At 34.4% G+C, this 27686-nt stretch overlaps 1 protein-coding gene and 1 pseudogene across 1 annotated transcript in view; one reads left to right on the plus strand and one right to left on the minus strand.

Moving 5' to 3' along the window:
* The window catches only part of LOC120604618 (protein unc-13 homolog C), a 348907-nt gene that overhangs the window by 261022 nt on the left and 60199 nt on the right, over positions 1-27686 (minus strand). Inside the window, exons 2-6 of the mRNA XM_039865545.1 lie at positions 26856-26934; positions 24669-24740; positions 16182-16401; positions 5705-5932; positions 4360-4501 (exon numbers count right to left, since the gene is read on the minus strand). Coding sequence (XP_039721479.1) covers positions 4360-4501; positions 5705-5932; positions 16182-16401; positions 24669-24740; positions 26856-26903 — 710 coding nt within the window. The 5' untranslated portion in view covers positions 26904-26934. The remainder of the gene's footprint in view (positions 1-4359; positions 4502-5704; positions 5933-16181; positions 16402-24668; positions 24741-26855; positions 26935-27686) is intronic.
* LOC120604659 (uncharacterized) lies at positions 4656-4774 on the plus strand (annotated as a pseudogene).

The following is a 27686-nucleotide window of genomic DNA, read 5'->3' on the forward strand; positions in this document are numbered from 1 at the left end:
ACTACCCAAGGCCAGGTTAAGAGCCACTGGAAGGGATTACATATAACAGTATGTTATATGTACTACCCAAAGCCAGAAACTACCCAAAGCACTACCCAAAGCCAGAAACAGTGCTTGTCTCTATGGGGCTGACTAGAAAACATTATCATTCATGAGGCAGTAGACACAGCACAGTATAGAGGAATAATTAGCCTGAAGTTGAACACTGTCTCATTCCCGCTTAACAAAATTCAAAAGCGAGATCCAAAGAACCAAACTATTTCTGTATAACTTAACTGTATCCTAGAACAAAGCTCAAGAATACTTATAGGATGCCAAAAATATTAAGCAACCATCAAGGTAATATTTACAATGTCTGTCATCCAATATAAAGTTACTAGGCATAGAACAGAAAAATATGACAGATAATGAAAAATTTATTAATCAAAACTTACTAAGAGGAAACACAGATGTTAGAATTGGCAGTCAAGGACAACAAAACAATTATTATACGTTTTGCATGCATTTGAAAAGTTAAGTAGAAAAAGATAATGTCAAGAGAATGAGAAGACAAGCCATAGATGAGAAGAAAATATTCTCAAAAGGCACATGTGATGTAGGACTGTTACCCAAAATATTCAAAGAATTCTTAAAACTCAACCGTGAGAAAACAACCTGATTAAAAATGGACCAAAAACCTTAACAGACATCTCACCAAACTAGATATACAGATGGTAAATAAGCATATGAAAAGATGCTCCACATCATTTGTCATCAGGGAAATAAAACAACAGGAGCTACCACTACATGGCTATTAGAATGCCAAATCCAGAACACTGTCAACACCTGATGCTAGAGAAGATATGCAGCAATATGAACACCTATTCATAGCTGGTGAGAATGCAAAATGATACAGCCACTTTGGAAGATACTTTAAACAGTTTCTATAAAACTGAAAATATTCTTACTAAATGACTCAGCAATCATGCTCCTCAGCACACACCCAAAGGAGCTGAAAACTTATGTCCACACAAAAACCTGCATATGAATGTTTATAGCATCTTTATTAATAATTGCCAAAGGGTGGAAGCAACCGAGGTGTCCTTCGGTAGGTGAATGAATAAACTGTGATAAATCCAAACAAAGAATATTTATTATTTAGTGCTAAAAAGAAATAAGCTATCAAAGACGTGGAGGGACCTTAAATGCATATTACATAGAGAAAGTGGGAGAGAGGGAGAGAAAGGAAGAGAGAAATAGGGAGATGAAAAAAACACAGGTCATTAGTGGGCTGTGAGACATCTTCAAGAGGCCTAATATATGTACACATGGAGTCTCCAAAAGGTAGAAGCAGAAGAAATGTTTAAAGAAATAATGGCCAAAAGTTTTCCAAATCTAAAGAAAACTGCAGATCTAGAGTCTCAAGCAACTCAACAAACCCTAAGCACCAGTAACACACAAAAAACTGTACCATGTAACACCATAATCAAATCATGTGAATGAGTAAAGAAACAAAATCTTAAAAAGCAAGTAGAGGAGGAAAAAAGACATGTACAGAGGAACAAAAATGAGGACAACACATTTCTCATTGAAAATAAGAAAACAATGCAAACACAGACACTGAAGTAATATCTTCAATAAACCTACAGCTAACGTCATAGTTATTCAAGAATGTTTTCCATCTAATATTGGGAACAAGGCCAGGATGCCTGCTCTTATCACTTTGACTTGGCATTATACTGGAAGTCTTAGCTAGGGCAATAAAATAATCAAAATTATATTAAGCTTTTCTTTTTGTGTGTGAAAAATGATAAATTGATTCTAAAATTCACATGAAAATAATTCAAAGGTTCTAAAACAGCTAAAATAATTTTGAAAAAGAGAAAACGTTGGAGGAGTAACGATACCTGATTTTGAGATTTATAAAGTAAAGCTATAGTAATTAAGACCGTGTTTTACTGGTATACAGCTGGATAAATAGATCTATGGAACAGAATAGATAATTCAGAAATAGATTCACACAGATATAGAGAGCTGAATTGCATTAAATGTGCAAAAGCAGTTTAGTAAAGAAAAGAAGCTGCTTTCAAAAAATGGTGCAGGAACCATGGATATTTATATACAAAATAACAAACTTGGGTCTATAACTTATACTACAAATTACCTCATAATATATCATAGACCTAAATGTAAACCATAAAACTTATACAAATACAAAAAATAAAAATGGGTAAAATATTCGAAGACACTTAAATAAAAAAGATAAAGGATAGCACATATGCACATGAAAAGATGCTTGAAGTCATTAGTCATTAGGGAAATGCAAAATAATATCACTACAACATACCACTACGTATGTATTTGAATGGCTAAAATTTAAAAAACTGGCCTTATCAAGTGTTGGAAGGATGTGTATCACCTAGAAATTCCATTCATTGGTGGTGGTTATGTAAAATGGTACAACCACTTGGGAAAAGTGTCTTAAAAATTAAACATATTTCTTATATATGTTCCAGCTACTTCACTCTTAGGTATTTATTCAAGAGAAATGTAAACATATGTCTATGCAAACATGTATATACAAGTGCTCCTAACAGCTTTAATTTGAATAGCTTAAAACTGGAAACCAAGTATCTATTAAGAGGTGAATGCTACCTAGCAATAAAAAGAAGTGACCTATTGTTAAACCATACAATATGGATGGATCTAAAAATAACTGCTGAGTGAGTGGAACTACACAAAAGAAGAATGTACACTGTATGATCTATTTGTATAAAATTCTAGAAAATAAAAAATATATAACATAATAAAGCAGATAAATGATTGCTTTGGATTGGCGAGGAGTTAGAAAGGATAGCTTCAATGGGTCATTTAGAACAGGAGTCCCTAACCCCTGGGCCGCAAACTAGTACTGGTCCATGGCCTATTTGGAACTGGGCAGAACAGCTGGAGGTGAGCAGCAGAAGAGCGAGCAAAGCTTCATCTGTATTTGCAGCAGCTCTCCAGTGCTAGCGTCACCATCTCAGCTCTACTTCAGATCCTAAGGCATTAGATTTTCATAGGACCACTGGTCTGTGGTGACAAAAAGGTTGGGGACTGCTGAGTTAGAACCTTTCTGGAGTAATGGGTATGTTCAGTATCTTGTCTGTGGTGGTGGTTTCATGGAGGTATACATATATAAATACGTAAAACATTGTACACTTTAAATATGTTATGATTTGTCAGTTTCACCTTAATAAAGCTAATTTTAAACTTTCAAATTTCCAACTTCTGAGAAACTGGAAGCTCCAGCAGCACTGCATCTGTATGACTGCATGGCAAGAGAAGCTCTTCTCCAAGAGTCACTTGCTGTCAGGTTTGTCATGGTCCCCGTCCCTCCCTTTTGTTACCCTTATTCTGTTTTATTCTTTTACTTGACTGCCTTAGAATTTGAATTCATGGCTATTGATTAATATCTTCTCTTTTATAAACAAATAAATATTAAAATAGTTTCTTACATCAGTCTAAAGGGAGAAATTGTCTAAATTCCTTAACTCATTCTATGGTATCCTCTGTTATTTGGTCCCAACTGATTAGCCAAACCTATTTCTTAACACTCTCTCCATCAGCCTATATACACAAAAAGCTCTATATTTTTTACACACTTTTGCCCACACTCCCAAACATGCTGTATGTGTTTGGTTTGCTTACTTAGCATGTTAATGAGATCTATGTTTAAACCATCACCAAAGAGAGAAGGAAAGAAAGAAAAAAGGACTGCCTTTAAATTCATGGTTAGGGATTTTTGTTTCTACCAAACGATCACTGGAAGTCATTTTATATCTCTTCGAGGAGTCATAGACAAAAAAGAACCCTTTTGGTAAAAAAAAAAAAAAAAAAAAGAAAAAAGATTTCTTGCTGTTTGGTGCAAAATAGAAGTTGTTTAAAAATAAGTAATTTCGTAGAAAATGAGAGGTCATAAAGTTAGATCAACCATTTCATCATTATAGGCTGGTGTAGATATGATGGGCCAGGTGATACCCAAAGCCTTCCTATTGTCTTTAGTCCTCAGATGTCAAGATATTGCTGATTCGAGCCTTTAAAGTCCTAATATGTTCGGTTAACGCAAGCTGCAGACTGGGTTGTAATCTTTTTTTTTTTCTGTAAAGTCACCCAAACCATGCCGCCTTTTTTTTTTCTTTAAATATTCTTTTTATTCACTTGCTTCAAAAGTTGAATAAGTATGATGAGAATATGAGTTTATAACATTAGTTTCATTTTTTGTAATTTGTGTAGATACTATTAAAATGAGATAATCATTGCTTATATATTTTGCATGTCTGTCTGAAATTTATATTCAAATATTTTAATATTTGCAATAGTTTCACATTGTGTACTTACAAATAAAACTTCTCATCCCATACTGGATTCAAGTTTCCAAAAATGGTTTTAGTTCTCCTTTTGTTCTTTCCAACTTGAACTGTAACATATGGGTCACTCGACCCTGTTTTGTCTTTTGCCTGTAAGCCTTGGGCAGAAACCACTGAAATAACATAAACAAACATTTTAACATGAAGATTTCCTCAAACAGAAAATGATAATAAAAAAAACATTTTCTACCACTTTGTCTCTGGTTTTGCAGATGCATCCCCATTGCTTTCATTCTCATGAAAAACATGAATTTAAAAAAATGTTCAGTCTATGGCCACGCTACCCTGAACAAGCCCAATCTCGTCTGATCTTGGAAACTAAGCAGGGTCGAGCCTGGTTAGTACTTAGATGGGAGACCACTTAGGAAGACCAGGTGCTATAGGTGTAAAAAATAAAAAAAATGGGATTGTAAGCTGACACATTCCTTGCAATCTGTGAGGTCAACCAAGGGTTGCCTTGAAAAAAAAAATGTTCAATAAAATAATTAATATACTGAACATTAAAACCTTCCTTTGAACTAATACGCTTTTGCCTGTTATGAATAGCTATATAGATATAAACATGCATATACATATTAGTTATACACTCATATATAAACTACTAAATATATGTATAGAGAAATAAGGATACACATGCAATATGCAAAAAGTTACCCAATGTAATTCAAAGACCTGTTATTTAATATTTATTTATGATTTCACTGTCAGTACTGATCAACTGAACCCAGTAAAAGAAGCATCTTTATTTTACCTTGTAAATATAATATCAGTACATTTAGAGGCTTGGTAAACCTTCACATGATACATAGGCACTTACTATTAATATTGCAAGCGGCTTTAGAAGTTCAAATTACTAAACATCACCAAACTCAACTATCTTGACTCAGAAATCAAATGAAAGAGGGATATTGATCTAGGAGTAAGTAAAACAATATTTGTTTTCGTATTAAAAAAAAAAAACTGACTGAGAGATTATTGGCTACTCTTATAAATTAATGTCAGGCAGCAACAAAGCTAATCTCTTGTAAACTGCAGGATATTGATGACTATATTGTAAAACAGAAAATTTCTCCTCTGGGAGAGTTTATGATTAGAACAAGGCACAGATCTGATTAAAACAATACAAAGAGAATAAGAAATTGCTCCAGTAATCTAGCATATATTTTATAAATTCGAAGTACCAACTCGACTTTTTGTCAATATTGACAAAACTGAAAATTCTACTTATTTTACCTACAATTATTTTTAGCAGTGATTTTTAAGGCACATAAAAATCTCAATGTGGGATAAAACTTTAAAAGACAACTTATTTTTACCTGTAATGGTTATTTTTGCTGACCACTTAGATGTCCCGTCTAGTACACTCTGTTTGGCTGCCTTTGTGTACTGTACAAAATCTTCTTTAGAAATCTGAAACATTTCTTGAATTACTTCAAACACCTCTGGCCTGTTTTTCTCCCTGATCTTCATTCTTTCTTTCATAGCTGTAATAATGGTCTGAGTCTTGTCTTCAGCACCATGCTTAGAACTCTTTTCTGCTGCTCCTATAATAGAAAAATCAGTGGTGGTGTAAATGTAGGTGCAGTTACTTTTTGGTGACTCAAGAGAGGGAAAAAAGAGCAGGAATAAGAGAATGAATGAATGCTTTCATTCTGAGGAGTCAGAGTGGCTTTTTGGAAAATATCAGGAGGACAAGTCACTATGCTAAGATTCAGAAAAACCAGTCCTTGTATTATTGGCAAATAACTGAACCTCAATGGTCCCCAGTTTTTTCACTTATATTACTGGACTAAGCCAAGGATTATGCAAATATTTGGTTTGAATTTTCAAAAACAAATTTCAACACGACAAAAAGAATGAACACGATCAAATGTGTTATGTACCACACTATTCTATGGATAACCAAATTAAATTTGAGAAATAGTTTGGATATATGTGGCAAATGTCACTTGAAAATCAATATTTCAAATATGTGTGTTCAACCAAAGTGTCTAATTATATTTATTGATGGATTTATAATTAAATGATTAATTTTTGGTACAATAAATACCACAATTTGTTATGTTTTGAAATATAGAGAAAAATTTTACTTGGAATAAAAGTGATTCTGCTGTTTAAAACATTTGAAAGCCACTAGGCTAGATGATCTCTCAAGTATCTGATAGACCACAGCCTTAACTCTCATTCTATAATACAGCCAGTTTTGAAGAGGCTGAATTCTCACTTTCCACTCAAAATCCTTTTCTATTTCTAGAACATTGCTTTTTATGATTGGTCTCAATTTTCTGGGGATTTTTGTTTATAATATAAATCTTCCTGGCAGTGAAAGATTTCCAAAAGTCCATTCTTGGGTCCTTCACTTTCTCAACTACCAGCAAGGCATTCTTGATGCCCTGTCTGACCTCTGGGTTGCCCAATATTACACAAGAGTGAACCATGATTACAACTTTTATGGTTCCTTAGTGAGTATGAAGTGAGAAAGCAAAAGACCATGTACTAGTGTTTACAGAAATCAGCACTGCTGAAAGCAAACAAATTTTGGCACAGAAGCAACTGAATGTAGTAAAAAGAATTATAAAAACTTGTGTTCATAGCTAGTTACTGTTTCAATATTCATCTACATGACTATTGCCCAACTTGTCTTGCTGTTTTGAAATATTATATTTCTGAAAATAGGCATACTTATATCTCATAAAATGTTTAGAGATTAAATGACACAATTTATTTATACAACTCCTATGATAAAGGATAGGCAGCCTCAGTAAAGTTCTTTGAATCTAATTCTGTGAATCTTAAGCCAATTTAAATATAGAAGCTAAGACAAAAGACAGAATGTCAACTATTAACTTTCCTTTCTGTACATTCATATACAACTTGACAGCAGTAATTTAGTGAAAATTTTATTTGAAAGTATGACATTTGTTTCCTAAAGTGGAAAAAAATACGTTTATAATAATCAAGGTGTAATTACAGGAAGAGATGGATATTCTAATGGCAGAAAGAGCAGATTCCCTGTTTTCATCTTTTTTTAAAAAAAACCTTTGAGGACAAATTACATTTTTTAAAAATGATACTAAAAATTAATGCATTCTACTTAAGGTAATTTGCCATTCTAAATGCTCTAGTCATCTGTTAAAACATGCCCTGGAATAGCTACACATTTGTACATTATGTACTCAAGCAATTAAACATGTTTGTAATTTATCAATAATGACTTAACTCCACAGTACATAATTCTTACAAGGCAACATCAGCTTAAGCTAGACTAAGTACTAATTGCAGCTATTCAATAGGCAGATTTTACTACAAGTATTGGAATATTCATTAAATATTCTTCTAAAGAATTAGGAAAGCATGACAATTTGCTTTGAAATCTTTTACTAATGCTCTTGATGTTGGAGTAAAAGATCTCTAACTTGTACAGTAAACAGACCCATAAATTGATATTGTCAATCTCAAGGAGTAGATTAATGGAGACTTATGTTTAAGCCCTTTATCTGTTATTTCTATAAAAGATATGTAACTTTTTAAGTTTACTTTTACATTTTTGATCTGAAGAAAATAATTCAACTTAGATTTGTTTAGTTCAGAGATACAGAGACAAATTCATAATTAACTTTTGTCACTGATCTGCAAGTACTTTTCATTGCCCTATTGGGTATCAAACCCACATATCTCACTTTATGTTTTGAAATAAAATTATCTCTTAAATAATTATAATTCATCATTATTTCCAGCACTCTGGGTTTATTATTTTTCTTCAGGCTTATTCTGTTTATCTCAAAGTTATTAGAGATAAACTTATATTTGCATTTATATGAGTCTTCCTTCAACATGTCTGATAGAAGTTCTAGCAGCTTCATTGAAATAGAGAAATATGTCAGAGATCAAAAAGAAATTAAATCAAAAGAGATAATGTATAGTGAAAGCACTTTGTAAAGTATAATACATTATACAAATGAAATGCATGATTGTTATTTTTAAAAACACTCAATGGACAGATCAGTCAATACAATTATGCACAACAAAACTGCAAGAGGCAAACTTATCCCACATGGTTTTTGTCTACGTAATTCAACGAGACAGCCAATTAATCAGAACCCTTTTTCTTTAATTTTTATTTATTACCCAAAATATATAAATGCCATGTGAAACTCACAATTTTACCACCTTTATACGGTGATTTACAATTTCAGTGTTTCTTTCAATTATCTATATATGTATAATTACTACAATATTCTCCCTTCATCTCAGTCTCTTCTCTTTCCTTTTTTCTCAATGGCTATTCCAAAACATTTCTACTCTCTTCAAGTCACCTACCCTCCCTACCCTCCATTCTCAGCATACGATCTTATCTCTTCCTTAACAGAAACAGAGGCTTTCTAAACTCGGTGGTCACATTTTCTCCTCTTCTCTACAGAAAACGACAACAACAACAACAAAACCCGATTTGTAGCATTAGCAGATTTCTATGGTGTAAATATGCTAATGATGATTTCAAGCAACTGCCTAGAAAAATTCTTGGATATTTATCAACCACTGACACAGCTACCTGAATGTATGTATATCATACATATGCTAGCCTGTAAGGCCAACTTTAATTAACTATGTTTTGCAAGTATCTAGCATACTGTTTGGAAAATAAAATACACACAATAAACAGAGTAGACAAAATATTTCTGAAGGCAACTAAAATAAAATGATTACTATATTTGAGTATTTAATTTGGCTCTGAATTTAATGTGTTAGGAACTTCTTGCATACTCTGACCATAAGGCCATAATTCTAGAAGAAACAAGAATTCAACGTTAAATGAAAAACGTGCCATGGAATACATCTTATTATGGTATAAAATACACCTGGCCCTTGGCTTCAGATCTAGAATTTTCCAAAAACAAAGTCTGTGTGCCCAATCATTAGAAAGAAGGATTTGGTTGGCCTACCTCATGCACTTAATAGCATAAAACAAGGGCACAAGTCGAAATGGAAGAAATATATCCAAAAAAATCATTTTTAAATGAAGCAAAAGAATATAGTGGTTCATAATGCTTTGGGCATAGAAGGAGACAGTCTTGAATATAAATCCTGATTTGCCACTTAGTAACCATTTGAAATTGGGCTAGTTACTTTATCTTTTTAAACCTTAGTTTCTTCACCTAAAAAAAAACAAAAAACAAAAGGAAGTATAGTAGTGCTTTCCTTAACAGGGTCACTGTAAGGATTAAATGAGATAATGAATATAGTTTCAAAACTAATAATTGAACAAGTATAAGAATTTCATAATGTCAGAAAGGTTGAAGATATAAGCATTTATTAAAGAATTTCACATTAACAAGAAATTTTAAGGTTTGGAGCTTCATGATTAAGTGACTGTGAAAGAACTCCTTGAAAAGGACAGTGCCTCACCCAAAACCTACTGTGTGCTAAATGCTCTACAACTATTTGGTAATTGGGAGTCAGTAAAGTGCTTGAAGATCAAAGAAAATAGAGTTCTAAGAAACTTGAAGAAATAATATTATTTATTATAATATTAAATATTATTGATATTATAAATAATATTGTATTAATATTTCTTAATATTAACACAATAAATAGAAAAATAATTATTATTATGCATCAATAAATTCTTACTTGCATTTGAGGCTGGTGAATCCAAAGGAGGTAGGTGATTAACATGCATGGAAAGCAGGAAGAGGGTCTGATTGAGGCATTTCTCTCTCAAGCAGTCTCTAACATGAAAACTTTATTGCTTTTTTCTTCCCCAGTAAAATCATGTAGGTGGGCCTGCTCTGGGTGCCTCTCTCTTTCTCTTTCCCACAAAACCATGTAGGTGGCACGTCATTGGCATCTCCTACCCTTTCCTTTGGTTGCTTTACATCCAAGATTTTCTTAGCCCTCCTCTTTTAACATGCCTTCACTCTTTTCAAGAAATAGACTCGCATCTCCCCCAGTTTTCAAGTTGGCTGCCTCCTTTTTCTTGTAAAATCAAAGCCACACACTCCACATGATTTCTCACAAGCAACAAGGGACTGATGTTTAACACAAAGATAACTGGAAGAACACAGATTTAGCATAGCATTATCCCCCACTCTCGTAGGTGGCTCCATCACTGATGTCAGGGGGAGGTGGGTGTGTAGCCCTCTTTCAAGAAACTGCCACTTTCTATAGGGACTTCATTGTCACTGAGCTTGGATCCAAAAACAAAAACAATATTTCCTCCCCCTCCACCTATATTTCCACCACTCCCACCATCTGCAATCATCAGGCCTATTATTTGTAAATGTAAACTTTCAGAACAAGTTTGGAAACATTTGCATATTAAAAGACAAAATCAGGAATGTATTTCACAACTGTCTGTCAAAGCTACTACATCTTAGGAGCATTATTTAGATACTGGCTTTCTTGAGATTACCCAATCATTTCAGAGTCAAAAACTATATTAACTAAGGGAACAAATTAATTATAAAAAAAAAATACATACAATTTCCAAAATTTTTTTTTACTATGTAAGGAAAAAGAAAAAGTAAGGAAGAGATGGAAAGAGAAAAGATATTTTTGTTCTTTTACTTATATAGATTTCTCATATCTTTTTTAGAAAACAAAAAAGATAATAAAACAAAGAAAAATTTAAACACTAAATTTCTTTCTATTTCTCTTTTCTTAAATAGCCTCTGACATTCAGGAACTCGGTTGACACTAATTCACAGTGTCATTGGACACTGGCCGGGTGCTCACAGGTAGGCCATGTTGTTCTCCTGTTGGACACGAGCAAGCTCACAGGACACCAACCTCACACATGGTCACTCTGTGACAGTGCTGAACAAGACAAGGTCATTTCATAATTCTGTGTAAAACACAAAATACCAAACATCCCCTCTCTTAAGTGACCACCATTTCTTTCCTAAGTTCAGCTGTTATGCTTCACTCTAGTGTGCCCTCCTTGTAGGCAAGATTTGTCAACATGCAGAACCATAGTGTTGCTGTCACTTCTAGACAACACTCGATACAGAGCAAACCTCTTCTCTCTGACACTCTCTTACTGAGTTGTCCTATGGTTCATCCTGGTTTGCATTCTCCCTTGCAGTAATGGGTAATCACTGAACTTTTAAAACTATAGGTGTGTTCCTAGTGGTCTTTAGCCAGGGGGATTAACAGGTATTAAACTCTTTTCGCACATGTGGAAAATGATGCTCAGAGAGGTTCTGAAAAATTCCAAGAGCAGCAGGATGAGAAAGCAGATCTTTCTCAAATCTGTCAGGACTATGAAATATATATACTGATATCCACTGCTTCTGTTGAATACCTCTATAGCACCATTTTCATGCCCCAATGGCAGCCTACCCCAGCACCTGAAAATGCTCCATTATTAGTTTATTCCTTTTGGTTAAAGAAATGACCATTGTATTAAAGTAACATAACCACTGATTCCATTTTTACCCAAATTAACTTATTAGATCATTACTTTTCTAGTCTTGTTGAAAAGTCAATGCAATATGTATGTTCTATAGGGAGGGGTATACATTCCCCAAGCTTAGTGAGTTGCCATAGAGGACAGGCCTTGAGGAGTCACCATGATGGGAAGCTCTGTGAAGCCAAGGTCTGGGCAGCACAGGTTGTCTTAAAGACAGGGGTACTACATGTAAAAGTGAAAAAGCACTACAAAGAAAATTTTTAAACTTGCCATCTCTTCTCTTAGGGTCAACTTTGTATATTTCCTTATAAATTAGGAGAGAACGCTAGGCTGGGAGTTCACAGACCTGGCTTCTAATTCTACCTATAATATCCACTTGATACTTTTTTGACATGATAGTACATTGTCTAAACTCAGTAAAATCATTAGATTGAGTTCTCAAATCCACTCATCTCAAAGGTTCCTTTAAAAATCTATGGTTAGATAAAAGTGATCTTTAAACCATTACATGCTATTTCTAATATTATTCTTATGCCCTCATTTGTTGCTTAACCAACATTTATTGAGCAGCTAACTGTGCTTAAATTTGTGCTAAGTTCTGGGAACATAAAGAATATGGTCTTCACTCTATAGCAGTGGATACACAGAATCCTACTTCTAAGCTTATCTACTTCTAAGCTTTGAGTATTCATCACATAAGCATATTTTGTATAATTGCTGTCGAAAGAATAGAATGTCAAAAGTTTCCAAGATATGTGTCCACATCTATTCGCCTGAGCTGAGTTTTAGAAAACATGTTTGAGTTGAGGAACAACAGCAATTAGTTTCTTTTAAGTTCTAAGAGCCCAGAATAAAGCTCCTACCCACAGAAGCTGCTCAATATATACAAATAACTGACTGTGTTAAGATATCATGGTTGCATATGTGGTAACACAAATACAAAGAAAGAAAATCAAAATCTAGTTTGCTGACAGGAGTACAGTAGCCAGATTTCTTAATGTTATGAATTTGCAATAGCTAATGATTAGGACACATAAGCTTCACATAACGTCAGTGGGGAACACAACAAAAGAATACAACTCACAAGATGCTGCTTTTCTGAACTTTCAGTGAAATACTTTCTGTCCTTATACAGGTACTTGAAGTTTCCAGTTAGGAATTAAAATTAGGCAGAATGTTTATTCAGTAGGACTCTGGGAATCCTTCTTTGGAAATATGTAAGGAAGTACAGTCAAATTAGGTTAGGTACTATGTTATTTCCCTATTTTTTTCAATTTTGAAGTTGTCTCTTTTCTATTTTAAAAAGATAATCAAGAAAAATATTTTACTCATGATCTCTCTTCTACATGTCTTGCTCTGTACACATCCTCATCCCAGCCAACATACACTTTTTTTCCCGTAGTTTAAAACGGCTACCATAACTGTTATGACAAGTTCCTTACAGGTTATATTAATATTATTCAGGGTCACAAACTTCCCCATTAGCTACTATTCAATGCTTCTACCACTAAATGCTTTTTAATTTTTTTTTTTTTTTAGATAGAACACAAATGAGTTAATTAAAGAAAAGTGGGCAGAATCTGGCTACTGTCACTGGCCTGGAACTGAGAGGGTAAGGAAAAGTCAGTTCTCTTAAGGACTGATTTTTCTGTTTCCCTCTGTTTCCTCTGTTCCTACATAGCTGTCAGCCCTGGGCCAGGAAGATGGTAAAGCATAGGAACCATCATCAAGTAAAATCCACTAAAGAGCAGCAGAGATGAGGCTGTTTGGGGAACTTATTTGATGTTTCCATGAGTCTCTGAACCTTCAAAGAAGTACCAAAGCAGTGAGTGGGATTTTTAAATCACCTGGTTTAACTCCACCTGACTGAATGGATAAGTCACAGACCCAAGATTTGATGGGAATGAAATACCAAAGTCAAGTCAATTTAAAGTTAACTTTAAATACTCTCTTTTGTATGCCTCACTGGTCAGGCCATGTATAGAGTATATACATTTTTTCTTTTGCTTGAGAGATGGGGGGTGGCGAGAATATGTATGTAAGTTGACAGACTGCAGGAAAGGATTAGCAAAATAATAAGGGTCCTAGAAACCTAAAGAAAACTTTTATTTTCAAGTGTTTGAAACACTGTCGTATGCAATGGAAGTCAATTTATTACATATTTTATCCAGAGGTAGGATTTGGATTAAAGAACAGAAGTTACAGGAGGCAGAACTTAGTTCAAATTTTAATTTACAAGCTAGAATTTTCCAATGATAAATTTAGCTGTCTACCAAGGCGTTAAATTTTCTCTGAGGTGTTCAGAGATTGAAAGACCATTTTGAGAGGAGAATCAGGGAACGTCCTTAAGTTTACAGGAAGCTGCATTAGCTATACAGTCCTACTGATTTTTCTTAATCTTTTACTCTTTCCTTTGCTTGCAATGTTGGCATACATGGAACTATCTCACACTAGGTGCTACCACTGCAAATTTCTGGCTTAAAGCAATGAACGACAGAAATTTGTTAAGGGAATAACACAGATTCTGTAGGGATAATTTCGAATTTTATTGATAGTTATTGTGGAAAGTGGTGAAATTGAATTCATATCCTTGCAAAACCTCTTTTTGTTCAATATGAGAGTATGGATTTTAGTGAAAAAGTAAGGAGGTGTTGTTAAAGAAAATACCTCCTTCCTGGGGCATATATACCCATTCTCATTTTTCTGCACTATTTTTGATTCTTCCAGTTTACATGTGCATTTTGATGAATAACCACAATGAAAAATTTGCCTAATTTATTGACCAATATCCAAGAATACATGCTTTCTTAAGAAATAAAATTAGATTACAAAAATGTTTCTAAAGTTTAATGAATGGGTGGCATCTCTCTTCTCTAACAGACTGAAGAAGAATGAGCTCATTTCTTAGGTATAGCCTCCATCAAATATATAAGACCTCCATAATATATATTTTTTAAGGAATTCAAGCCATTTGTCTCTAGATGGCAATATTTTTCCTGTTTCCTCAAACATCACTGATTTAATATGCTTATTTCTTAAGATGTCTATTTTACAATTCAGGTTTTTAAAACAAGTGGACTGAATTTTAATTGGATTAAGAGACTTTGCAAGTAAGTTGGCTGAGTAATATTGATTCAACCCCTCTTCCTTTTTAGCAGTTATTCCTAAATATACTTTCAATTTTTCAAACACATACTACTTCTGTTACTAAAAAAAAAATGTATTTATTATGATTAATAGCCTAAATCTAATCTGACTGTGTAGGAAGAATAATAATCAGGTAGAGAAAACTGTAGAATGTGTGTCACTGTTACTACAATAGCCAGCTGTGACAGCATTTCTGATTTAATCTTTATTTTGACATTTTCTTCTGTCCTTTCTCAATTTCAAGCAACTCATGCACCTTACAATGCCTGCATTCATATAAACAATAAACAGAAGGGGCAATGTTTAGATACAAAAAAATATTATTTGCAACTGAAAATTTAAGTTTAAATATATTTTTGACAATTTTTTTAATTATTTAAAGTCAGCAGACATGCTGAAATAAATGTGTCAGTAAAAATCAGTAATATGTACTATAGAGTGTGATGTTTTGGCATTTCTGGACCTCATCTAAAATATTAGTATAAAGAATTTTTTTTGGAAGTAGAAAATTTAAGATAACTTGTCATAAAGGTCAATGTGACATGTACCTATTCAGAAGTGAAAGTATGAAGAGGCCAGTGATATTCATTGAGCATCAACCTGTGCCAGACTCTTAGCAGAGACTATTTCATGTAGTATTCCCTATAATCCCGAGGTAAATTTTAGTATCCCTGTTCATTTGGTGGAGGAAAATAAAGCCCTGAGAAGTTGAAATTATTGTTCAAGGTCACATATCTAGTAACTTAAATTTGTCTTTGACATTCAAGCACAAGACATCCCAGGTCCAAGGCCTGTGCAGAGGTTGTAGAAGAACATGGCTCCTTTAAGCAGGCACCAAACAGGCTTGGGAAAGAATTCAAGCTACTGTCATCACAGAGGTGTGCCTTAGCCCATGATTGCGGAACAAGACTCTACATATTCCCACTTACCACATGGGACTATTATGAGATAAAAGCGAGATAATAGATTGGAAGTCACTTTAAAGTTTTCCACTCAATGAGTGCATTTGCACTCCAGGTACTCACTCTGAGGAGTCTAATAGTGCTGAGTTCAACATTGCAGGAATGCGTGATAAACTATATGACTAGATGGGCAGTATGTGTTTGCGTAAGTAGAAGGAGGAGAAAGATAGGATTTTTTTGAAAACCAGCAACAGCTGAAGAGGACTACCGTGAAAATACATGGGATAAGGCAGGCTCTGCATACCTACTTCTTCAGCCTAACCATGTACTCACTCTGCAAACAGTCAGCATTTAGGAGGTCCTGACACTTTTCATGGCACTTCACTCCACACTCCAAACACTTCATGCCTTGCCGGGCAATGCCCCACAGGAGCCCTTCACACTCGTAACAGTAGGTAGGTGTCGTAGCTGTCCAGACCTCAAAATTGTGTGGGGTGGTGGAAGACATGGGATAGATCAATGCCTGCAAGGTCTTCTTGAAGACATGTATTTTCTGTGAAGAAGAGAGAAGTTGCCAATACAAACCAAGTCAGTGGATTTGGAGAACTCCAACATTAAACAAACATTTTACCATTTTTCCCTGAAAATGCTATATAACTCTGCTCATTTATTCTTCTCTCAGTGTTCTAGGGCCCAATTCAATTATTTGAACATAAAGAACTCCCTAATCTTCCAAAATGGACTGGGCTCTGCTATAGAGCAAGCTTCTTTCATAGCAGTATAGGGCTCTAATTACTTGACAATATCTATGTCCTGGATATACTGTAAACTCCATGAGGAGAAAAATGATGAACATCTTGCTCAAAGCTACAACAATCCTCAGAGCTTAACCTAGTCTCTGGCTTGAGATAAGTGCTCAGAAAACATTAATTAAAAAAAAAAATTATATTTCTATCTTTAGTCTAAGTTGGTTCTTGGTAAAATTGTAAAGTAAATGGAAAGTATTCTCAATGCTGACCCTAAGCCTCTAGAAACAACTTCAACCCTCTTGTATATTCTACCCAGGTCTTTCTCTCCTCATTCTGTACCCTTCCTGACACTTTACACCTCACCCCCAAAACATGCTTCTTTTATGATTCTTTCTGCAGGAAACTGCTTTCATTGCTTATCCTTTAGGAAAGAGCACAGTAACTAATTCAACAGAAAGCAATCATAATAGATAAAGGTTAAATGTGGCACTCTCCTGTGGTGATTTATATCTTAAAAAGAGATAATTTTTAATAGCATGTGGAGAGACTTTCTAACAAGCCGTTCATGGGGTAGAAAAATCCACTGAACAAATAACTGGGATATCTGAGTTCTCTAGCACAGGCTCGATCACGTGATATTTAAAATGGGCTTCTTTAGGCAAGAACTGTCCGTGTTTCTCTTCTTAGTGCCTAAACAGTGCCTATCATTGTCCCTGGCACATAGTAGGGGAACAACATATTTTTCTCATGAAAGAAATAAATGTTCTGCCATTTAAGAGTCTTATAATCTACAGAGATTAAAGGTCTCTATACTTCACTTTTCTGCTCTACCCTGCCTATCAAATTATATGATTAACAAACATATTCCATAGATTTCAAAACACTCAATAGTAAATATTAATAATGATAATGTATTTTCAATCAAGAACTGTAAGTCAATAGAAAAAGAGACTTGTTTGGATGAGTCCTTCTCTAGGCTTCTCATATCCCACTGTGCAGGCAACTTCCTGAAAGACTAGCACTCTCTAAAGTTACATTTACAGATAATTTCATATACTGCCTGATGCATACAAAATGGATATTTACATAAATCTGTAAGAGCCTAGCTGATAAGTAATACTAGAAGGAAAGCATTTATATTTTGCATTAATCATCCTTGAAACTCACTTTAAATTATCTTCCTACAGAAATGAAATGGCCAATTTTCTATTATTTTTTCATTCCACATTATGGTAACAGCATAGTTCCCTTGATTATTACAATTTCCTCATTATGTGTTTTCCCAGAATATGTTTGGTAATGGTACTGGGAGATTCTCTGCTAGGGAAGCTTTACTAAAAATTTTCTTACTTTGAACAGCAAGATCCAAGCCTTGTCACTACATGAGGGTCTAGTCAAAACTCTTTGTGCTTCAAGGGGGTCTACAGAGCAGCAGTAGGGTCAAATACAGGAATAACTCAAGTGGGAGAACCCGTATGAGGGGTTTATATAGACAGAATAACTGGATCCCCTACTTTTCAAAGATAGCTTGTGCCAAATGAATCTCTTGGGTTCATTTAATAATAAAGATGTCTCGCAAAGAACTGTGAAGAGTTCTGTTAGAATTAGGAGCATGCATTATTTATCTTTGTTTCCCCTTTATTGCCTAGCAAAGTGGATATCTTCGATGTCATTAGCATGAATTGAATAATTTTTGGTATAACATCTTTTTTGTGAGCTGTTCATAGTTTCCTATTCTAGCTGGGTTGAGGGTGTGGTGTGGTGTGTGTGTGTGTGATGTCTAAAAAAATGAAGGAATTTCATTATATTTGCAATCGAATAAGGTGATTTGTTGTTTGTTTAAGAAGAAAAATAGTAATTTTAACTCAGTGAAAGATGGTGGAAATGAACACAGAAAAGAAATACAAGTTAACTTAGAAAGGAGAGTTGAGCAAGGAGTTATTTTTAAACATGAATTTATATTTTAAGATTAAGTAAATGATTGATACATTTTATCTAATCTCCTATATCCGCTTTTTTAAAAGTTGAATTCAAGTAATGTATTTTTGGTCCTCTAAATCTGTAGGCTATACTAGAAGTAATACATATAAGGAACACTTGCTAAAAAAAGTAAACATGCTAGAAGAAAACAAATAATCAAGTTCTAAATAGACATCTGAGAAGATTTTCTTGAAATGTTTGGTTTGGTTAAGGAGCCATGATCCATTTCATGAAAAGAGAAAGGAAAGCTAATTAAAAAAAAAAAAAAAAAAAAAAAAGAAACATGGAAAATTTACTAGACAGCACATGAAAATCAACTGAATGGGGCATTAAAAAAATGCCAACACTTAAGAGCTATAGAAGCTAGAAGAAAACACTGGATAATTTGTTAGAGGGTATATATCCACTGTCTCAGGGAAATGAAAATGAGTCTTTCTCGTTCTTGATTTTTGGAATATGGGCATGTTGAAAATTAAAATAAATGGCATATGAAACATTTCTTAGTCCAACAAAGCATAAGATGGAATGATAGTCAGTTTAGAAATTCATTAAATGAATAGCTAAGGAAATCATGTAAAAATAGATCTCATAAAAGGGGTTTCTTACCTATCAGGGGAATATTGCATCTTAGGGGAAAGAAGATGCTTTCTTAGCAGCAAAATAAAACTATATCAAGATTCTAGAAAGGACAGAGAGTTTGGGATTTTGTGGAATAAGACAAAAACGATAGGGTAAGAGGCACTGAATGAAAGCGAGGCAGAAGAAAACAAGAGGAAACACTAAAATCAACCATGGACTCAGGAAATGGACGTCTGTTAGTAGTTGGATTAAAGGGGAGGAGTAAGATTGTCTTTTTAATGTAGCATTTAAAGTGGGCAGAAAGATAAGTAGGTACAGCAATAGTATCCTAGCTGAAGTGAATGGGTCTCTGGCCAAGGCAAACCAAACACACGGAGAGGGTGATCTCAAGAACAACAGGCAGAGCTGTAATTACTGGGGCTAAAGCACAAAGTAGAATCAGCAATTTAGGAGACTTGCTGCTAATCTATTTTAAATGTTTCTAAACTTTTCAAATCTACAACAAACATCATTTTCTAAAATGTATTTTGTAATAAAATGCATGCACATTGTAAAAATAATTTATAAAATACAAAAGGTACAAAATTGAAAAGGTAAAAAGTTTTCAATTTTTCAATAATTAAGTTTGGAATGGTCTGATTCATGCTTTTCCAGTACTTTTTTTTCCTATTTATAGACATGATGAAAGACTTTTGCAATTAGGAAAGAACCAATGAAAGTTATTTTTGCATTAATGAAGTGATTCCAGAAAATGAGGCAATTTTTGTTGTGTGTAGACACTGTTTTAATCTGTAGAAATGAGGAGAAGGAATGCTTTGACTCTGATAAGCCTTTGTACCCAAGTACAACCTATAGACTTCAAAGAGGAGGATGCTCATGGTTTAGACAAATATTTCGTTAAAAACTCCTGCTCCAAGAAACTGGAATTTAAGGTGAGTTGCCCTAATATATCACTTTTTGAACAATTAGGACACGGAAAGGAAACAAATTGCCTTTTCTATATGAGAAAATTAAAACAAGCCTGAGAAATAAAACAATCAGGCTTCCTGCCAAGAGCAGTGACTAGTGTTTTTAGACCATCAATATTCCAATCTACCAACTGTTAGTACATAGAACGGGAACAAAGCTTGTCTGCATCTATTTGCCATATATCTTTTCTCTTTTTCCCCTACTATGCTAACCAGTGACTTTACTAATGAAGTTCTATTTTCCTCTTTATCCTGTGGTTTTCCCTCATGGGGTTATGAAAACCACTCCTTTCCTATACTTGAAAAAAATCACATTTTGATAATTGCTAGAAAAAATATGCTTTTTTTTTTGAAGCATTTTTTGTGTACTTAATGCTTTTTAGAAATAAAAATCTATTTGCTGTCCTGTAGGTATCATTTTGCTATTTCTTGACAGAGTCACCCGAAATATTTGCAGAGCAATGATTAGGTACAATGTGACTTTTGAAATTTGCTATAAATATAAAGACAGAACAATAGGATAAGTTCCTGAATATAAAGATAGACATAATTTCAGAATTAATTTATTCATCAGAATAATCATCACATAAAATTGACTAAAGAAGCTAAAATTACTCAGGTAATTTTTTTTTTTTTTTGGTTACAGAAAATACAGAGACTAAAAGTTATGTGCCTATCCATGGAAAATTATAAGTAATTTGTTTTTACTTGTATTGTTCTATAACAGACATTATCATTGACCTAAGAAATTGGTGGGTGAGTCCAAATAGAAAGAGGGAGAACAATGTCAAAGTAGATTATTTAATAATTCAAGGAGAGTACAATATAGGATATGCACTCTATTATGACAGAACATGATCTGAAAATGACTTAAAATAGATTTGTCATGTACTGTAAGTATCAGTTTTTCTCCAACTGAAACCTTCAATGAAAATGTATATATAAAGAATGAAAATATAAATCTACTATTTCATTTGATTCTCCCAACCATGTTCTAGAAATATTAGTATATTCACTTTACATATTGAAAAACTGATCTGGCAATATGAGGACTAAGTTAATATAACCTACTAGAGAAGTGTTGGAAAATATTTTAATATGTAAAAGAATATTAAAAGAAGCCAAAGACTGTGCTCTTGAAGAAGGACCAATAGCAATACTTGTACACAAGTTAATCTTTACATTCAATGTCATTATTGCTGGTTTTTATGTCAGTACTTCCTGGAATCTGACCCTCAGCTGCAAAGACAACAGGAAGGCACTGAACTTAGCATGTATTCTGAATACCTCAATGTAAGTCCCTGCCCCACTTCCCTGATTGCCACGTGCTCTGCCTCATAAGACATTGTTTTTATTCTCAAAAACAGTAAGTATTATTACTTTCATTTTAAGGGTGAGGTGAACAAGTCTCAGGGAGTCAAAGAGTACTGATAAGAAACAAGTTCTCAAAGGTAGTAAGAAGTGCAGCCGAGATGCTAATTTGGGCCCATATCACTTCAACACCTGTTCATGTGTCTGGAAAGGGTTTCTGTTCCTGAGCAAGAGTCCAGAGAACCTTGGTGTAGGTAAGCCTATGACTCCTGGATTAAACCCCAAGAACCAGACAGGTGTTCTGATCTGCTTCCTCCTTCCATATTCTCTTCAGTGTCATGCTAGGAACAAGGCCCAGGTCTGACCCCTGATTACTCCCCACACCTAGTGTTTATCAGCCCCTATTATCAGTCCTGAATCCTATTATCGAAAGAAGGAATCACACTCTCCTAGATAAACCAGCCTTTACTGAGAACTGACAAACCCTGGAAGCATGCCATTAGACTAGTCTCCTAAACATGGTCATTGACCCAGATAGAAAAAAAACAGGGTTGTAGCATCCCTTTTAGGCTTGGTGAGTTGGATTCTCCATTTGAGTTTCCCATAACACTCACCCGAGCTTCCCTTAAATATTCTGCCTGCTAGAAGCTTCCGTTATAACCTGTAGCAATAGTGGGTACCAAACGTTGTATCAGCTCCCTTCACACTATATTAAAGCCTTATAACAGCAGGGATTTTTAGCTGAGTTGTTCATTGCCTTTATTCCAGAATCTGAAACAATGCTTGACACATAGTAGTCAATTAATATTTGTTTAATTATTGAATGAATCTACTTTGTCTCACTGTTGGGTCCATACCTAGAAAACCATCACTCTGAAATCTGGGCAATATAGTGCCAGGCAGACTACTGTTGTGGTGTATGGATACCGGACTGGTATTCTTTCTTGTATTAAGTCAGATGGAAATGTTCAGAGACCATAGTCCTTAGGGACTCATTAAACCGAGATTCCCAATCAGCTCCAATAGCTCCTCGTGGTGAGTTGGAATTGGTGATGGAGGGGGCACCCTGCAGTGCTTCTCTCACTGCCAACAGAGTGCGACGACCCATTGTCATCTTGCATAAGACTTTAGAGCCTGTTTCTTCTTTGGAAGAGATGGCTGAGCTTTTAACCATACATCTCTTTAATTATAATAGAAGTGCTATCATTTGATATTTTCTACATGGCCAAGATGATTTCCTTTATGTAAAGGCAAACATTTCATGCTCTCACATAGGAAGACTTTTAGTACCGAGAAATGGAAATTATTCACTTCAGCATTCATGTTAGTTGCCCATGTAACCACTTAATGTGACAGCTTGTCAAGACTGACATTTAATATGCTTGTTGTACAAAAGTCACATTTCATTTACTTTTTGAGACATGGCCCAAGGGAAATGGGCTTTCGGAGTTTGAGAGGGAGCTGATGGATACTATTTATCCACCCAACACATGCAGAAAAATCTGAGACCTTCTGAACCAAAGAAGTAAAATGATATCAAGTTGACAAAAAGTAGATCAATAGTTAATTTAACCATAAAGTGAGGGTATGCTTCCTGTCAGAGCCTCAGAAAAATCTAGTAACATTCCTTTAATTTCTATTGCATAGCAATGAGCACTTGTGCTTCAGACCAATTACCATACTTTAAAATATAAGAAAGGAATAGTGTAGGAATGTATTAATAGAAATTCTTGACCTTGATTATTTCCTCAAAAGACTAGATACTTCAAGATTCAGCAAGCAATATGAGGCTTTCTCATACACCAAAGAATGTTGACTTTATCTTGAATCCAAACTATGTGCAAAAGATTACATGGCATCTTATGACCCTGGGAAAGTAGTTACATGTTTTAATCCTGTGCACAATCAAAAATGTTTTAACTTACTGTAGCACCCAGATATTCAAATGAATATGTAGTATAATAGGGCTGGGGGAGCTGATAAAGACCTAGAAAATGTTGGCTTTTGGAAGATGACAATGATAGAAAGAAGAGAATGAGAAATATAAATGTACATAATGGTGTTTAAATGTCAAAGGTACAGAAATTGACAAGTATATTTTTAGCAAAAAATTTATTCTATAAGAATGACAATGTCACTAAAATTGAAAGGAGTATATTAATTTCCAGGAAAAAAGGACATAGATTAATCGTCTTGAGTGAAATACCTAGCAGAGTGTCCCCAGAGGATGGAGTTACATGGCACAACATCCACTGCACATTAGAATTGCCTGAGAGTTTTAAAAACCCCTTCTACTTAGCCTACACTTGAAGACACTTAAATCAGAATCAATGGGAATGAGACCCAGGCATGGGTATGTTTTAAAGTTCCCCTAGGTGATTCTGATGAGCTAAATTTAAGAATCCCTGACCTAGATATTTGTAGCCAGCTTGTAACTTCCAATTGGTTCTTTCATTCAACAAGAATTTACAAAGCTTCTACCTGACAGACGGTGTACTAAGCAATAGAAATGAAAATACTTAATAATATTTAACAAAACAACAAACAGAATATAATGCTGCCCTCAGGGATATCAGTCTAAAAAGAAAGTTTTATGCAAAATAATAAAATTTGCTATAATAACAAAAATAATAACGGTAGCTTGTGTATATTGTTAACTATACCCTAGGTTATGCTGGGTGTCAAACATGTATCCACGCCCTTAATCCTCTTATTATTACCTCACTATATAGTTGAGAAAACTCAGGTTTAGAGAAGTTACATAACTTGCCAGAATACAATAATGACAATTTAGTGATACAGATGCGTCTCACCCCAAGCAGCCCTCAGTCCTCACAATAGTACACTGTGGAGGTTGTGATTAAATGCTAGAAAACCCAAAGGAGAAAAATAATTCAGCTAGAAGGGGAGGCAAATGTTTCAGAAAGCCTCATAAAGGAGGCAAAATTTCAACTATTTAAAAATTTAGCAGGATTCTTTTCAGGGGGCAAAGGGGAGAATAAATCTAAACTGTGTTAAGAGGAATAGCATTTCTAAAGATGAGAAAGTGCATGTATATTTGAGCAGCAGAGGATAATTTGAGGCCCAGAGAAAATTTTTTTAGGGTCAGACTCCTCCCACGCTCCATTATTCCCGGAATATTGGAAGGAGCATTACAAATGAGTGGATCAAGCAGAATGATTTTCCCACTGGGCTACGATGGATACATAGTTAGTCACTGACTCTTTACTTACCAGTTCCTCATTGTTTAGTGATGTCCTAATCACCATAGCCAGGGAGAGTCCAGATTTCCGGGCAGCCAGGGTCTAAAATAAACAGAATGATAAGTTATTGCTACAAGAAGTGTTTGCTCAGCAGAATGTGAAAATGTAAGAATAAAGACTACCATTGCTCATGTTTTAGACAACAGGGAGACTTGCTATTTTCAGCAGTCAGCCAATTCATCCAGAATGTGGAATCATAGAACATTAAAACTGAAAGAGGCCATTTAGTTCATCAAACTCAACCCTTACATTTTACAGATGAGAAAACCAAGGTCCATCAAGATAGGGTGACCAGCCATGATTTCCAGGCTAGAAGAGACTTCTAGAATTTTTTTCCCCAAGATGGTCATGATTACATTTCTTAATAAAACATAACCATTGGTACAGAAACAGTTGATGTGTGTGATAGCCCTGAATCACAATTGGTGCTAGATGGTTTTTGAGTTGTTCACAGTTCTCTGGAATAATCTTCCATATCTAGACCGTATATTTTCTTCCAAGGGCCCATTTTATCAACTGAGAATCATTACACCCACATTTTTTTCTTCACTCAATGCTGATAACTTCAGCTATTTTAGATAAGTCCCTTTATATTTTCCTGTTAAATAGAACCATTATATGGCTGCTACCCAAAACATATGCAATATCATACTGGACAGTGTTATTGAGAACTTTGGAAATCAGAAATTCTATATGGGAATTTCAAATCTGCTCTCCCATTAGGGAAATCATAGTGGAATAATGCATCTGGTCATAAATATACCTCTTTGTAGCTTCAAAGCCATGCAGCCAGATGTTTAGCACAATCCTAAGTGGGAAGTCACTCTTCACCCATCTCCACCCTACCATGTAAACCTAGAGAAGGCTTACCTCCAAGGATTCACCCAAGATCATCTTCCATCTGACAACTACTGTCACTAAAATTACGTTTTAACCCTATTTTAGTTTGTATTTGCACTTGTATACATAACTTTGTTTTTCTTTCATAATTTAACTAGATTTTAAATTCTTGGGGAACCTAAATTTATTATTCTTGTACATCTCTGTGTTTTTATCTCCCCGTCTTGCCCTGCTTTATCCCATGAATAAGTGCAGGGTACATTGAGGAGACTGGCAAATATTAGTTAAATAGAAAATCACTTACCATGGCCTGAAGATTCCAAGTGTCAGAGAAAACAAAGTGTAAATAGACATAAGAAGGTGAGAAAATAGTATAATGATGTTAAATAAGTCTAACACTTTAAAAATAATGTCCATGCTATAATGGCAGGAGTATGAGCTAATTAAACAGACATTTCATGCTTTCCAGTGTAAGATATTTCCAGGCAAGATTTTATCTTTCTTAATTTAAAACTAAAGTGATGGTTTTCCAATGAAGGTTTTTCACAGCGTAATTAAAAAACTACTGCTACCAAAAAATTTGGGTTTCTCTGAGGAAAAATATATTCTCATGTCATAGACAATTAAGAATATGTTTCCAAAAAACTGTGAAGACATTTTTGGTGGTAGAAAACCCTCTTTTTCATGCTGATGGACTATGTGTTTTTATAATCTAATACAGACCATTATTAATTCTTTGCATCTCTAGATGCTCCCCAGTGTATTTTGTCATAGGAGAGTTTGAGTTATTCAGAGTTGTGTTTAGGGCTAATAAAGATTATAATGACCTGGGAGCCATGCCTTTCTTTAAATAGTGGTACAGCTAGACTTGATCTTAACATAGTGAAAAATTCATTAATATGATCTGCTTGCTTTATAAAGTGTTAAAGTCTGCTGCGTTAAGGTGAAAAAAGTTCAAATAAAGCCTTAAACTGCAAATTAAATTTGTAGTCATTCACAACACCACGCACATCAAAGTTCAGTTGCAGCAGCTCACTTGGCATGCTGTGTAACTTCCTTTGCTCAATTATAGGGTCATTTTAACTCCTTTTGTAATGTCAACTGATATCGAAAGCTGTCAAAAGGTTAGAGTTATTTTCTCCATCTAATAGATTTTAAAGAAATAATAAACATAACACTTGGTAGAATCTGGTTTCTTATATGTTCTAGTCTATGAAATACTTAGATACCAGGTAGTTAATGAGAAGGATAACATGACCTCTAATAAAGACAAAGACAAGACATGCAATCAAAGAGAATTTAACAGGAATGACTTACCACATCTCGTACAATAGGCAAAGTTTTTTTCCTGCGGAGATCTGGCATACTGTCAATACCATACAGTCCCCACCCAGCCCTGAAAGAGGCAAAAAAAAAAAAAAAAAAAGGAATGAGGTCAATGGGTAACTTCCTAGAAAAAAAATTCAACTATTCAAAGTGCAAGGCTATGAAAAAGATTAAATAGATACCATGATTTTCAACTGCTTCACAAAGGAGCAGAGATCCAAGACTCTAGGACCTTGCCCAGGGTGGAGAGACTCTAGCTGCCACACTTAATGATCACTTCTTGGACAGTTCCATACATTAAAACTTTAAAATATACATGGCCTGGTTTGACACACAGTTTTACTGTCAGTATCACAAAGAGAATAATCAAGATTGTTAAGTACATGGAACTTTGTACCAAACCATTCTGGTGCAAATTTGGTCTGCCTGCAATGGTAAAGAAATTACTTTTATTATAAAAGTACCATTTTTCATGTGTGTTCCATCTTCACAGATTAAACCCCAAAGTGGCATTTTAATGATCCATAGACACATTTAAAATGTTAGTGATTACCTTGAGATGAGCATTTCAACTTATCCGAATTTATCCACAGATAAATGCACAAGATTCAAGTAATTTGTTATGCAAGGACGTTCACTGTAATAGTTTTTGTAATAGCAGCAAAAGCTAGATAACTTAAATATTCAGCAATAGCAGATTGATTAAATGAATATATTATATTATGTAATACAGTGAGAAGAATGCAATAATTAAAGAGGATGAGGCCAATATATATGTGTATATATGAAAAAAAATACTCATAGTATAAATGAAAAAAACAA

Source organism: Pteropus medius, unplaced genomic scaffold (genome assembly GCF_902729225.1).
Source record: "Pteropus medius unplaced genomic scaffold, Ma_sr-lr_union100, whole genome shotgun sequence".
NCBI lineage: Eukaryota > Metazoa > Chordata > Mammalia > Chiroptera > Pteropodidae > Pteropus > Pteropus medius.